This window comes from Pezoporus flaviventris, unplaced genomic scaffold, assembly GCF_033815535.1.
Source record: "Pezoporus flaviventris isolate CSIRO_AGI_PZ_B2104156 unplaced genomic scaffold, CSIRO_AGI_Pfla_v1 ptg000070l, whole genome shotgun sequence".
NCBI classification, from domain to species: domain Eukaryota; kingdom Metazoa; phylum Chordata; class Aves; order Psittaciformes; family Psittacidae; genus Pezoporus; species Pezoporus flaviventris.
Window position 1 is genome coordinate 562,160 of NW_026892618.1, and position 16,107 is coordinate 578,266.

General features: G+C 41.4%; 1 protein-coding gene across 2 annotated transcripts in view; it reads right to left on the reverse strand.

The window, feature by feature from the left end:
* FBLN1 (fibulin 1) overlaps nucleotides 1-14,853 on the reverse strand; it is an 81,290-nt gene extending 66,437 nt beyond the window's left edge. The window contains exon 1 of one of the 2 annotated variants that reach the window (XM_061472024.1): nucleotides 14,203-14,851. In XM_061472024.1, the coding sequence (XP_061328008.1) occupies nucleotides 14,203-14,278 (76 nt within the window). In that variant the 5' untranslated portion in view covers nucleotides 14,279-14,851. Of the gene's footprint in view, nucleotides 1-14,202 lie in introns of both variants that reach the window. The other variant, XM_061472025.1, reaches the window with a different exon arrangement.
* Between the last annotated feature and the right edge of the window lie 1,254 nt (nucleotides 14,854-16,107).

A 16,107-nucleotide genomic window follows, 5' to 3' on the forward strand; every position in this document is an offset into this window, starting at 1 on the left:
ATCTGATTATCAAGAGGGACAGCTTTCTAATGTTTTCTCTTTTTTCCTAAGATTTCTGCCTGATGGCCTTGACAGAATGCACCCTTGGGTGCTGAGGGAGTTGGTTGATGTCACTGTCAGGCTACTCACAACTATTTTTGAGAGGTCATGGTGAACAAGAGAAGTTCCTGAAGAATGGAAGAGAACAAATTCTCCCCCATCTTCAAGAAAGACATAGTTTCCCTTATCTTCAAGAGGGAAGACCTAGGAAACTACAGGCTGGCCAGCCTCTTCTCATTGTTTGTGAAGGTGATGGAAAAAATCCTCCTGGTAACAGTGTCCAATCACAAGAAAGACAAGAAGGTGACCGGGACAAGTCAGCTTGGATTTATGAAAAATATATCATGCCTAGCTAACCTCATAACCTTCTACAATGAGGTGGCTAGCTTGGTCAATGAAGGGAGAGCAGTGGATGTTGTTTACCTTGATACAAGTATGGGGTTTATCTCTGCCTCCCATAACATTGTCAGAGACAAACTGGCAAAGTTAGGTAAGTGGACAGTGAAATGGACACTGGGAAGGAGTACACTTTCAACAAGTTCACAGCTGATACAAATCCGTGGTGAGGTGGTTGATGCACCAGAGAGTTGTGCTGCCATCCAGAGGGACCTCAACAGGCTGGAAAAGTGGGCTGGCAGGAAACTCACAAAGTTCAGCAAAGGGAAATGCAAAGTCCTGCATCTGAGGAGGAATAAGCCCTATGCACCAGTACACACTGAGGACTGATCAGCTGAAAAGCAGCTCTGCAAAGAAGGACCTAGGTGTCCTGGTGGTCACTGCCAGCAACACGCACTCACAAAGCCAGCAGCCTGCAGCCAGCTCTGCACTTGAGTTAAATGTATATCGTTTTTCAACACAGTTAAGATTGACTGCAGACAACAGCACTAAAAATACGGTGATTTGTAACACACTGCATGAAATTTGATGCATATAGTGTTTGTTAGCAATACACTGGCAGACAGAGCACATGAGACAGTGTCCCTATTCCCAGAGAAGAGATTAGACACAAATTCTCTCTTTTCCAACACCATCTTGGGCTGCATTAGACAGAATATTGGCAGTGATTTGAGGGAGGTGATTCTTCTCCTTTGCTCAGCATCAATGTCAAAGTGCTGTGTGCTCAGCATCATCTGGAGCATCATGACGCTGACTGGACTTAGCATCATCTGGAGTGCTGTGACCAGTCCTGGGTTCTGTATTTCAACAAAGATATGGACTTACTGGAGTGAGTCCAGGGCAGGGCCATCAAGATGATTTATGCACTGGAGTATCTTTCACATGAGAAGAGACAGAGAGCTGGAACTGTTAAGCCTGGAGAAAAAAGGTTCAGGAGAAATATAATTGATGTTTATAAATACCTGACAAGAGCGGATGAAGAAAATGGAGCCAGACTTCTCTCAAGTGTCCACTGACAGGATAAGAGGCAGTTGACACAAATTATACTATATGGAGCTCCATCTGAATACAACAAAACACTTCTTTACTGTGAGAGTGTTCAGACACTGTATGATCTCAAGAGGTCTCTTCCAACCTAAATGATTTTTGACTAATTACTTAACAAAAAATAAGTAAGAACCATTCATCTGTAGGTTGCTGTGCTGCACAGAGGAGGGCAAATCTCATTTACTTCTTTTTGATGGAGGAGGTGAAGTAAAGATTGATGAAATTACTTGGCCACGTTACACAGCAAGTGGGTGGCGAAACAGGGAGTGCACAATGGGTCGTTCCCAGACCATCTCTCTACTGGATCATAAAATGCCTCACAATTCTCTCATTCTTAGTTTTGCTCCAAGCATATCTAAAAGCAGCAAAATTCAATAAGCAGCAGCATTATATTCAAGACTATCCATCTTCACAAATTACTTCCTGCAGAGCCTAGTAAGGACGAGCATCTGTCTCCTCTGGCTCCCCCTACACCAGTTACAAAGCCATCATTTCCCAGGTGCTCCTGATGTAGAATGAGGTTTATAGCTTCCTTCCATCTCTTCATGTACCCTAACCCTAACCTGTTGCAGTTATCAAAATAAGTGGAAATATTAAATCTGTTCATGATCGCACTTACTTTGACACACATCAGAGTTTACATGAGTACTTCAAATCGCAGATCTTCATATGTGAGAAAGGACAAATAAGCAAGTAAAGATAATTCCCTCAAGTAACTCAGCTGTTTGCAGGGAACAACGTATATATCCCAACTAGTGATTATAATCCAACAATTCAAAGCAAAATGGAAAGAGTTAAATGAGATTTTAGGATGCATCATTCATCTTAAGCTAGGTACTCTTAAGGTAATTATCTGATCTACAGTACAAAGCTCTGGAGTATTAAGCATAATTCTGGCCATCCTTCTTTAGAAAAGATTACATCAAAATGGAAAAATGTGTAAAAGAAAGACAAGAAAGATGGTCAGAGGAATCAAAGCCCTATTCTATGAGGAAAAATTGGAAGAAATAGACCATTTTAAGCCTAGATAAGTGAAGCTTATTAAAGGATGTGGTTCCTGTCAACAAATATTACAGTAGTAAACAATAATCAGAATTACGGGATCAAATAAACCAAATGTGTTTTAATAAGAAAATCATTATACTTACAAACAAAATTACTTTAAATGTCAGTTTATAACAGAGGTCTGTACTCCATGACCCAGGTCACCCTTCTAGTCTTACTTGAGTACCCAAAATAATGGTCAAAATTCTGTCATTACAAAGTCAAAGCAGTATTTCTCTTGAATTCCTCAGTGAGTCCCATATTCGTGCCAGTGTATGAAAGCCAACTGCAGTTCATAATGATACAATCAGTCTTGTAAATAAATATCTGCCTGTGCTGAAAGACATGTATTTGTGTCTGATCTCTTCTCTGGGAACAGGGACACTGTCTCATGTGCTCTGTCTGCCGGTGTATTGCTAACAAACGCTATATGCATCAAATTTCATGCAATGTGTTACAAATCACCCTATTTTTAGTGCTGTTGTCTGCAGTCAATCTTAACTGTGTTGAAAAATGATACACATTTAACTCAAGTGCAGAGCTGGCTGCAGGTTTTTGCAAGGCTTTGTACAAATGGGTCTTTAGCCAAGTTCCTCCCCAGAAGGACAATCCCTGGCTCTGGACACCAGTTCTTCCTTCCCAGCTCTGGCAACACACCTCTACTGCAACCAAATAACTCAAGAATTCAAAGCAGGCCAAGCTAAGCAAGCTCGTCTGTAGGAGTGCATCCAGGCAAAGAAGGATTTCAGATAGTTTTCTGAGGAAGAACTGTGGTCCAGACTCATTGTTTTGGTGACATCACAATTCATATCCTTCAAAGATCCTGCCAAAAATCTCTTGAGAATAGAGGGAAGTGAAAAACAAGCAGTAAAAAAAGGACTCCACCCTCAAGGCCATTCTTCTAAAACATAACAATAAACCAGTGAAAAACATTTTCTCTAGGTTGGCCTTGAAGTTTGCTTTTAAAAATGGCCATTTGTGGACAAATCTCTACTCTTTCAAAATCTGAGAAAGTGCATGTCTCACACTTTGGGAGTCAGCTCCTGATTGCATTGGAATCGATTGTGACTGCTTTGGCATGAAGAGTTGTTAATGAATATTCAGAACCAGGACAGACTTACCGTCTCGTAACTGTATTTTTCCACTGTTGTGGATCCAACCTTACATGTGCATATTCATGTGGCTCCCAGTTGGAAGCCTTTGGGCAAGCAGTTCATACTGAGGCCATTTGTGCCTCCTTACACCCTCTTCAGGGGACCAACAGCATGGGGGGCCATGGCCTCTCTTCAGTTTCTCATAACTAGAGGTTTGTAATGCAGGATATCTGAAAGGAAAGGGAGGCAGGAAGCAGATGGTAGAAACTATGCTGATTACGACATCCCAGAGAATGTCACTGACTGCGCAGAAAGTGATGCGGTTTCTTTTCTCTGAATGTGACCATGTGTCTTTTATTGCTTGTGGCACCCCTCAGAGCTGGAGTGCTAAAGATGATCAAACAGAAATTACAGTACTGTTCTGCTGAACCTGGTGCCTGTTACTGTTTTGCCAAGTGTATAATGTTTCATGCAAACGAGCCAGAGAAATCTCAGGCATCTGAGAGACAAAACACTTCTAGGAAAGGCTGATGATACTGTCTGTGTCCAGTTGAAATGTGCCCTTTTATCTGGAGGGAGAAACCCTACAGGAAAGTTGTAAAATGCGGGAACACACTACCTGGTCCATTTTGTAAGTTTGTGAAGTTACTGTTCAGCTTTTTGGTATCACAAGACAGAGAAGTACGAAGATAAACCAGAGGTCTGTTAAGATGGTAGCATGTTTACTTCCTTTCCACTCAGATACAGTAACTGTGCATGGTAATTGACCAATTGAGAAAATCCAAGTCTATATTAGGTAAATTCAAATGCAGCTTTATCACTACTTCGTCCCTGTAAATAAGTATGCGTAGCAGGGCATCCAAAAGAATTTGAGTTGCGTTAGTATGGTAAAAACCGAGGATCCCTGTCCTCATGTCAAGGTGTTACATGTAGTATTGTGAGAGGGATTTCAGAAGTCTCTCAAGAGGACAGTAGAAACATCTGGAACTCTGACCTCTAAAACCTGTGTCAAAGAAGACCTATCAGATACGAAGTGATTAGAGGTCACACAAATTCAAATATTTGGTGTAGATGATGCATCCATGTGCTAGCAATGAACTATGCTTGCATCAGCAAAATGTGTACAGGCATATGGCTGTTTTAAAAAAAAGGTAGTCTTCTAATCTTAACAGGATTGCCATACTGCGTGGGAGTTCAAAGCAAGGAATGTGGTTAAAATCTATATAACCTTAGACTTCTATGATGTAATGATTGCTTATTCAGCTGCTACAGTGAATATTTTCTGCAAAAGAAAGATAAGCTGAAAAATGCTACCCAAAAGCATGATTCCTGGAATGAGAAACCCTGAATTGTTTCTGGGAATTGTGCAAAAAAAATAAGCAGAAGTAAAAAGGACTGGATAATTTTCATGGCAGTAGCATTCCATCTAGATCAAAAAGGGACAGATTTTTTAAGTAACAATCTGTAATAGCAGCTATTCTGTACAGTGGCTGCTGATGGAAATTCCTATGTACAGTGCAGGATTAGATAGCTGTTCATTACTCAGTGCTGACCTGTGGAACATTTATAAAGCTAATGATAATACCAAACCTATGCTACACCTGAGCCTAGGTGGGTTTAACAAACTAGTGCTAGTAAAGCTTTCCAGTTCTTCAGTGCAATAAGTGATGTGACCATCAAATTCATCAACTTCTCAGCCCACATAACCAGCTATAGCTGGGTATGGATTTGGAAGTGAATGCAGGTCAAGGGGTCAAAGTCACACCTCCTTATTTAGATGTTTTTAATCTTTTAAGGACATGAATTGATAACGTTTGTAAATCGCGGTGCAGGTCTTTCCCTTCACTCAATTTACTCTGTCACAGTCTCAGCACTATGGAATGTGAGAAAACAGAACATGATTATCACTTCTCAGCATACGCAGACACAGGCAGCAGATGGGCTCTGTGAAAGCTCAGCACCATTCCAACATACTTCAGCAACAGTATGTCATCCAGAATTTTTGGAACTCATGATTACAACAGGCATGCATTCATTCAGATTTCCAGTAAGAAAAATACTTTCAACTTTCACAGCATACCTTTCTGACAAAACTTTTTTGTCCTGTCAAGAAAATCTCTTACTAGTGATGCTCATCCGTCAGCTGAAAAAACCCTCAAGTCTATATAAGGATTTTGATCCTCAAAATAACACGTTGATCACCTGTATTATTCAGAGTCACGTTGTCTTCCAACCTCCCTTTACATCTGTAGTTCCCTGACAAAAAAGCCCAGAGTGACTGCACAACCCTTTGGCCAAGGCTCAACTGTGCTATAGGTTCAGGGCAGACAAAGTGTGCTTGGCCTGATCTGCTATGCCAAAGCAATTGTTCTTGGAACAATGACACCTGGCTAATATTAGGTGGACAAGGCAGTTGCTTTTGTAGCAGGGATGGCAGTCAAGTGCTGCCAGCTGGGATTTGTAGTCTTGAGTTTTTGGCTGTCCTTACAACAAATTGTGGAAATGCTGTTTCTGGCAATGGAAAAACACTCTGGCTGGTCACTGAAGGCATCAAATAGACCCAGATATGTTTAGACAAGAGAGAAGCCAGCTGACTTCAAAGGTCCAACTGGTAATAGACTAACATGATAAGTACAGCCTTGTTACATCTTGATCTTGTGTATAAACCTAGGGATTAGGCACACAGAGCAGAGGAAAGGGTGAAGGACACCTGAAGCTGTGAAAGAGAAAGACATAAACCAGAAAATCAGGCCTCATGATTCCCTGAAACAAATGGTTTGAATTGGAGTAATGGGGTGATACAGGAAACGGTTACCATTCTCCATCTGAGATAATGTATTTGCTGGATCTCTTCAGGCTGGAGTCGGCATGAAAATGCCTCTCCTCCACTTCATATGCAGAGAAAGAACTAAAATGAATAGGAGATTCCCTTTTTCTTCAGAGACGTTCTTGTTCACCTCAAGACTGCCCATCAAATATGCCAATATGCCAACGGGGTAAGATGAATAGACACAGCTGAGCTATGGCATTAGTCACCTTTCAACAGTAAGCTGTTCTTGGTCCTTCCACACTAGATCGTTCTTACAGATTCCTTTAAAGAATATACCAGTCTAAACTTCCCTAACATAAAACTTGGAACCAAGATGCCCTGTCTTGTAATACCCACAACAGCACAAGCCAGGAAGCAATTTCTAGTGCATCTGTTGCAGCCCACAAGGCTGTCTCTCTACTGCCTGCCCTCAAAGAGAGCCTATTATAATAGTGCTTCTCTCTTCCAAGTGTGGAGGTCATACTGGATCTTTAAGGACTGGCAATCACCTACAGCTCATGTGCTAAGAAATACGACCTGAATAGACTTTAAGTGTTTGAACCTTTAACTTCAGATGAATTCTCAGCTAAGTGTGATTATTTCAGAATAGCTGAAATCATTGAAGAAACCCAGTTAGCACACTAAACTAAAGCAGCAGCACCCTAAAGGAAATGCCTGGTACGTTAGTGTGTTTTGTGGTTGGTTTTAAAACAGCCAACATTTTACTGGAAATTTTCTTAGGTCTGGAGAGCACTCATTTATGGGGAATGTGGCTCTGGTAGCACCAGCAGTGGCCATCACACAATTAGGGGGATTTTTCAGATATGACCAAACCTCATTTTGAGATGTCTGTTTGCAATTTATAAAAGCAGCTCTTAAAATCATTCATGGCAATAGCTGGTGATAAGGTAGCTGCTATGTTTGGTGATATGGACAGTCCTAAGGGAGGCAATGTTATGTTGCAACATGCCTTGTTTTCTCTGGTGGGGAAAGTAAGAGCTTTACTGTAGCTTTGTTGTTTTGCTTCAGGCCTAGTAAGAAAACTTTTCAAAAAAAGTAGACAACTGGCTACTAAAAAACTAGAAAAGGTGACTCCATCTATTGCAGGAAGACTATAAGGCATTTTGAATATATATCCAAATACCATAAAAGATAGGGATGTAGGAGCCCTCAAGAGGTTGTCTTCTCTTACCCGCTAATCTCAGGCAAAACTGATAAAATATGGTCAGTTTTAGGCAGATTCCTATCTAGTTCAAAACAATATCAAGTGGGGCTGATCCCATAACCGCTCTAGGCAATGACAGAGAATGTTTAATAATACATTACCTCACTGTCCACTTCAAAAGCCTACTGAAACCTAATTTTTTTGTTATTATTTTCTACACACAGGCTTCTACACACTTCAACAACTTTCTATGTGTCTGAAGATTGCTACTTCATGTGCATGGATGACTTTTCTGTAAAGAAATTGACTTGAATTTTTTCATCTTTCCAGGTAGATTATTTTGGGGACTTCTGTAAGGATGCTGGAGTTTGGAAGATGATACTGAAAGTAGAAGACTGAAGGATGTTCTGAAGATTTCTAGAAGACACAAAGATACTGAGAGAAACTTAATACTACAGCCCACCAAGTCAGCATCATGTAAACAGCTTAGTATAAGTAATGGCTATCTTAGACCTTACATATTCACAAAAACATGAAAGAAGAGTGCATTCACAGCTCTGATGGGCACAGGTGGCCTAAAGAACCCAGTCTCACCAAGATGACAAGGTGAATCTGTGAAAAAGAGTCATAATTGGGAGAACAACAGCAACTGCTCTTTCGGGCAAGCATATGTTAAATTTTGTTCTTCACTCTTCCCTGTATGAAAAAAATCATGTAATGAAATTACTTCACAAAGTGTTGATACCTTGAAGTGTCATTTTCTTTCTCATGTAAGAAAAACTTTCTATCTTCTCTTGATTTTTCATTTCAAATCTTAAAAAAAAAAAGTGTGCTTAGAAAGTTTTATATAAGAGGTAACAATAAAGCTATTGTTAATGCTTTTCATTTGTATAATGAGCTTAATCCAAAACATACTGAAGTAAATGACAGTCTTTAGATAAATCTTAAAGGGATTTGAATTAAGCTTATATATATATATTCAAATTAAAGCAACTGAAATAGGAAGGATCTGAGAATATGACAAGGCTGCACGTCTCAGAGTACCGAACATACATACGCTTAAGCATTCTTGTATTTTCTCATGAAAAATAGTTACAGGAAAAACATTTTCACACTGGGATTTCTCTATTTTCATCTGATCAGAAAATGAGCAAGAATAACTATCCTTTTATATACTGCTTAAGTGAAACAGATCTACTCTGTAGGCATGTTTATTGCTGAATATATATATATATATTTTTAAAAAATGGACAATGATGAAGGATTCTCATATTCTACTACTGTCATATTTAAAGAATAGTCTGGAAACATTAAGTAGATGGGATAAACTTTACCCACAGTGGGACAAGGTTCAAGTATGGAGAGAACCACAGACCTTACAGAGCATGAAGTAAACAAAGATCAAGTTTTTGCATGTAATTATATGGCAATGATTTGGAGAAGGTTTTGTTTTGGAGAAAACATTACTAAAACTTTTTCTTACATGAGATTTTCCTCATTTTTTAAATTATGTATACTGAGCTGCAAACTGGTATCTAGCTCTTCCAGATTTTCCGCCAAAGTATTGATATTAGAAGTACTCAATACTTGAAATTTAGTCAGTGATAAGAACTTCAAAGCTGGAGGATTGTAGCATTTTGAATGGACGTACTGCTGGTAGCATTTGTACAGTATATCCTTCCAGTGCTTACTAAATCCTTGGAAATACCTTAAAAATCTGGAATATATCTGGCAAAGTATTTCAATATCCATACACTTACTTTGGCATTGATACAGAAGATTTTTTTAGGTACTGCTTTATTACTAATCTTAAGGTCTCAATCCAAATTTTGACTAGAGCCAAAAGTGAACCCTTTAGCAGGGAACATTTTACAATCTTGTCCAGCATGGGTCATTTATGGGTGCTACCATAATCCAGAAAACAACATACTTCCTAGACTTGTGTAGTATGTACCCAAAACCTCATCCCAGATATCATTCAGCTTCTTTGGAATGAAGATTGTCCACTAATCTGATTTACTGAAAAGAATTCTCACGAGAATTTGTGAGAATCTAGAAATTCAGTATCTTCTTAAGATCCAACAGCACATACTTGAAATCAAAAGGGCAATTTGTCAAAATTTTTAAGTAGGTTATACAAGCACAAAGCAGAGACAAAGTATTCATGAGAGCTGGGGGGGGGGGGGAAAGTGCTACCTGTTTAAATAAGTGAAGGCAAGACACTTCATTAACTATATAGTCAAATATAATCATGGAATGGTTTGGATTGGAAGGGACCTTAAAGATCATGTAGCTCCAAATCCCCTGCCACAGGCAGGGACACCTGCCACTAGACCAGGTTGCTCAAACCTGCATCCAACCTGGTCTATTACAAATACAAATCTGTGAATTCAGGAGAGCATTAGCACTGGAGATCCTTCTTTAGGACTGGTGCATGCAGTTGATCAGAAAAGACTTTTGCAACTTTTACTGGACTGTTCCAGTGACTTGCCAGAAATTAATTCAGCAGGACAAAAATCCTCACCAAGTGTATAAACAGGCAGGTTTCTGTCACAGTTACTGTACACACTCTCCCTGTCACTGTAAGTTACCCACCACGTCATCTTTGTAGGTACTACTTTGACTACTCCTCCACTTAACTTGACATTATTCAGAGCATTTCTAAACTGATTTTTACTCACAAAATGTTATGTCCAGAAATTCTTTACATTTTTCTAGGGCTCTTCACTGATCTGTAATGACCCGTCCTCTCCTATATATTCTTGTTTTGCTTCTTGTGCCCTATTCCTCTGTATTCCCTTTTCTCTTGACAACTCCTTCATGGACTTCTCTGTGGACAATTTTTCCATCTTTTCTCAGCCTGCAATCATCTTCTCAATACTGCTCCTTCACCTCTATATCTTACCTTGGAGCACTGTTATCCACCCTCCCAGTTTAATTATATGTGATGACTACTGAAATCTCAACAGCTGGCCTACTTCTTTCCATCAAATAAACCCATAAATATATATGCCTGATATTTTCTGAGTGCTTTACAAGAACTTTTGCCCATTCTGGCTAAAACGACCTTCTTAATTTGTTCTTTCTTAACTTTGCTCATTTTCCTTACTCCCTGTCACTGCCAACCATCACATTTTGCTACCTTTTTCACAAAAGCTTTTGTTCATTTATCTCTTTCATCCTAAACCGCTGTATGTTACCATTAAAATTCCTGACTATGCTCTGATGGTTTTTTATTTGGATTTCAGCTCTCTTTCTTGATCTTCTCTGTCTCATCCCCTTTTATTCTGTACAGATATTTTACTAGATCTAGTAAATCCATGTCCTCTGTTTACTGAATTGATTTTGTCACCTACTTCTTTAGGTCTATCCATAACTCACAAAACCAAACTAAAATTCTTTCATGGTCCCAGGTAATCCTATTTCTGCCAACTCCCAGAGGGCTAACACACATCTCTCAGAAAATGTTAATAAAAGTATTATAGAACAAGTTGGTCTCAATACAACTATCTATTAAAAACACATGTAAAGTTGATATGAAACTTGCAGAATGGGCTAAAGTGCAACAATAAATAAATAACTTTTGAAAATGCATTGACCTGCTATCAGGTAGTGCCTGAAATCTGACAGTGATATAAATATACTGCAGTAACTTGATAAGCTAGTTTATGGATTTTCATCTTGGATTTCACTAACAAGTCTGCTTTCAATTACACAGATGAAAACCAAGAGTTTTAACATTTTGCTCTTCCCCTGACTGCAATAAAATGTCATGTCTGAAAATGGACTATTACAAAAACCCTCAACTTAAAACTAACGTAGAGATAGCACTCACATTTTAGAACTGTATTTTTTGATACTATCTGATTTTGGGGGGAGATTTTATCTATGATAGAAGGCAAGAAAGCACAGATTTAGCTTTTTGTAAGTTCTACCTCCACCCATACACTTCTTACAAATTTATTGCTATAAATGCACATGTAAAAATCATAATCTTAAAATAAAACTCATTCCACAAACTCAGTGGAACATTTTTTTTATTGCAAACTCTAAGCTCACCCTGAATAGACATGTTTCCAGATGTTTAGTAAGTTAAACTGTCTGTGCCTGTAGTACCAAGACATGCCAAAGATGCAGCTAGAGGATGAACTATTCAGACAGTGACTGGACATAATGATGTGAACAATTTGTATTCTTCAGTAGATGGCAGTTTATATTATAAGGAAAACAACAACAAAAAATGGTTTAAAAATGCAAATTTTGCAATAAAATAAGGTTGCATTATAGAAGGTTTTTAAGACCCCTACTCTTGCAAAGAATGATGTGCTTATTCATATTCATATGCACTGGACAGTTACACTGAAGGCAGCACTCCCTTGGGTTTTTTTCAGAATGAGGACTTTAATTAATAGATACTGATGATTTGGTGATTCATTAGTAATGAAAAGCAATCAAGAAACCTGATGGTAAAAAGCTTAGGAGGAAGCTGTGTCAGAAATATGTTGTCCTAGTAACTTGGCAATTATATCACCAAAGCACTTAGGAACACGTCTTTGCCCCAAACCCCCTTATTCTAGTCACACAGAAGAAAGGAGGCACGCTCCCAAAGAGCCTGCACTTAAACAACATGATCTCACAAGGTAGTTACTTCATTTACCTGCAAAACACAGATGGCCATGTGAAATAATGCAGAAAAAAAAAGTATCTTTCTTACAGCAATTACAACTACCAATAACTATTTCACCTGAGTGAAATCTGCCCTTCAAAATGTAGTGTCCTAAGCAAGGACTGTTGTCTGGTTTTAGACATTTAAATCTAATTTTAGCTAGTGTACTGCATTCAGAATTCTATGGATGTAGAAATTCTCAGGGAATTAGAGTATGGATTTCTATTGGAGAATAAAAACCTGGTATACCTTTTCCAGACAAATTTGGCTATATTTTGTGTTCAAAAAAAACCTGTGAAAACCTGAACTTATATATCTAATTACTTATCCTTTTTCTAAGAAGCAGTCCAGTAATTAAGGTTAAATGTGCAGAGATTACAAGATTAAATTCTTCTATGTTTTACCATAACTCAGAATGCTTAAAATTACCATGTCTGATCACTGTGATACATCAAAGCCACATTTTTGGTGATGTACTGTTATCTGAGAGAAAGTAGGAGCGATCTGAAGATTCTGGCACTAAATATTGTTTTTCTAACCTTTATTTTTCCCTCCTTTTTTAAAAGGAGTGGCTAACATCTCTATCAAAAAGCAAATATGCTGAAGGATATTTGTGAGTAGTGCTCTTCCATATGAAAATCAAAGAGCCAGAACACTGGCTTTTGTCTACCATTGTTAGGCCTATGCCAGAGACCAGATGTTTCTAAATGTTTGCCTGGACTACAGCACAATCAAGCTTCAAGTCTGAATGGCCCCCTCGAGGTTACTCTAATAGAAAAAGTCACTTATCTGTTAGCTATGACAAATTCATTATCACCATATGAGAAGTAGTTTCTTTGTCATATATTACCACTTCTATTTGCATTGGATTGCTACACTGAATTAAATCAACTGAATATCCTTTTCTTTTATATGGTATTGAGACAACAGGGGAAAAGTGCATAGCATGGGAAAGGAGCCATGGCCTGGACACAGATCCCTGCTTTCAAAAGCAACTACATCACACCCCATAATTCATAAATGTTTCACATTTTATCTTCAAAAAGCCTGCATCTTTTGCTTTGTTATTCCTCCTGCTCCACTGAGATTTCACGTAACTCCTGCTCCTGTTTCCCATTTGGGGGGGGGGGGGGGGGGGGGATGTAATTTGGTCCCCTGCAGATCAGACCTGACACTTCCCCTGACCACCCGTTTTGGTACACATCACCTTCACGGTGTGCGATTTCACCCGACCCCCATATGCACCGGGCACCTTTCGTTGCAGAGGGGCACCGTGCGACAGCGCCAACACTCCGACAAGGGACATTGGTGACGCTTTTGGGACATCGGCTTGCAAGAGCCCCGTGGCCGCCCCCGGGGTCCCGGCCGGCTGGTTCTCCGGGAGGACAGCGCTGCTCGGCCTCGCAAAGGACCCACTCACCAGTTCCTGCTGGCCAAGTCCGTCCCTGCGGAGCCTCGCATCGACCCGCCAGAGCACAGCTAAAGCGCTCCGGGGGCGGCGGCCCCGGGGGCAGCAGGAGCCGACAGCACTGGGCAGCTGCTGCGGAACCGGTGCACGCCACGCCTTTCAGCTCATTTGAACGTGGCAGAGGCGCTTTAAAGCCTGCCCGGGACGCCCCAGGGGTACGGGAAAGGTGGGGGGGTCGGGGACAGGGACATCAGAGGAAGCCCAGAGGACCAACTGCCCTACGGACCTACAGCGGCGGGTCACACACAGCTCGCTGTCCGGAGCGCTGCCTCCCGCTCCCACCGGAGCGGGTACCACTGGGGCAGTGAGGCGTCCCGCCGCCCACAGTCTCCTGGCCGGGACCCCCCCGCCGCTAGTCCCGGGTGCAGAGCCGGGCCCACGGGCGCCGGGGAGGCGGCGGGAGAAGGGGGAGCGAGGCGCAGCGCAGTCCGGCGGACGCCCGCGGCTCGGCTCCGTGCCGCTCCCCGCACTTACCTTGGCCCCGGAGCGAAGGCACCAGCGCCAGGAGCAAGAGCAGCCGAAGCGGCCGGGCCCCGCGGAGGTTGTCCATCGGCCGCCCGCAGCTGCCCGTCAGCGGGAGCTCTCACACCGAGCTTGGCTTGGCTCTTCTGCAGCGTCCAGCGGGCTCCTTCTTTTTTGCTTGTTGCTGCTGCTGTTTCTGATGTTATCCCAGCCGCCTGAGACCGGTTGGAAAAGTTTGCAGGAACCCCCCACTCGGTGGGCTTTACAAAGATTTAATTCACTGCCTGCCTGGTTAATTATACCGCCTGCAAGTGCTCAGCAGAGCAGAGCTGCCACTACAGCTCGGCGGCAGAGCCCCGTTGCTGCTGATACCCTACCTCTGTCCCCGCCACCCCACGCACACACCCCCCGCTGTAAAAGTGACTGACTCCCTTTAGCTGGAAAACTTTACAGATCCTCAGCGTGAACCTAGGGCCGGCGTGACTGGTTCTGTGAAGGAGAAACGCAGCGACTTCTCTCGGTGCCAAGGAGGAGAAAGCCACAAAGAAAGACAAAACAAAACAAAAGAAGCCACCTAGCAGAGAAGGAAAGGTTTAACCTCTGTAGAGAAGATTTTCAACCCCCATTCTCGGTCTTTCCGTGGAGTTTACTCCAACACAACTTTGTCAATAAAAAATGATTTTATAAAGGAGGGATAGTCTAGAATCTTTCAATGAAATTCATCGGGGGGGGGGGGGGGGGGGGCGGTGGGAGGAAATCCCTCCTTCCCCGTTCCTTAAAAAGTCAGGATGAGAATTTCAACCCAAATGCGGCAGTCAGCTCTACTCTCTCCTCCCTCCCCCCCCATCTTACACCCCCCCCCCCTTTTTTTTTTAAACCACCTTATCTTATTTAAACAGGAACACAAACACTGATAGTGGTCAAAGGAAGAGCTGGAGTTGAAAGCACCCAGTTGGCTATGCTGTTGCAAAGATCTTCAAGATAATGAGGAGGATAATATTTGCAGGCAAATGTGCATGGAAACAAATGGAGAGTTCATCACCTTCTATACTTTGTCCTCAGTTTTACTCAAACAGTTGGAAATCAGTGTGTGTTTACTCGGTAGCTGTGCCACATGGACTCTGGTTAGACTGCTCCTCTTGTAGCTGCTCAGTAGTGCAATTTTTGAGTATCTCTTTTCAAAATGGCCAGCTGGGAAAAGTAGTTAAGGCAGTAAGAGTTGAAAGTGTGCATGTTTGGTTCAGCACCAGGTTACTTGCTCTTCCCTTTTCTTACTCAAGAACATAAATGGGGCTGGATAGGACTTTGAGCAGTGTGGTTTAGTGGAAGGTGTCCCTGCTCTTGGCTGGGGGGTTGAAACTACATGATCTGTAAGGTCCTTTCTGGCCCAGATCATTTTACTATTCTATGATAAAAATAGCCATACTGCCAAGCATTCAATTATCCCAATAGCCGGTTTTCAGCAATGATCCTAGATGGTCTCCAAAGGAAGAGTATGAACAAGGGAAACATACATGATAATTCTCCCAACTGCTGTCCCAGGCTTCAGCTGCTTTGAGTTTAGAGCATTTCCTCAGTGGAATGTGGTTTCTGTGTACTTAGCAGCCTTCAGTGAATTCCTCTTCCACTTATTTATCCTGTTTCCCCATGAGCTCTTGAAAACTTTTATCATCCAAAATATGCTTTGGCAACAGGTTGCAATGATCGACCAGTGACTGTGTGAGGGGCCATTTCCTTTTGTTGCTTTTGAACCTGGTTCCACTAACCCTCTCATGGTGCCTTCCAACTCAACTGATAAAAACCATGTAAAGTCACACATAATAGCTTGTCCACACAAGTTACCCTGATTAACACCATGTGTGGACATTCTTACTCCAGAGTGAGGTTATTCCTTGTTCCTGTTTAGTTTGCCTCCAC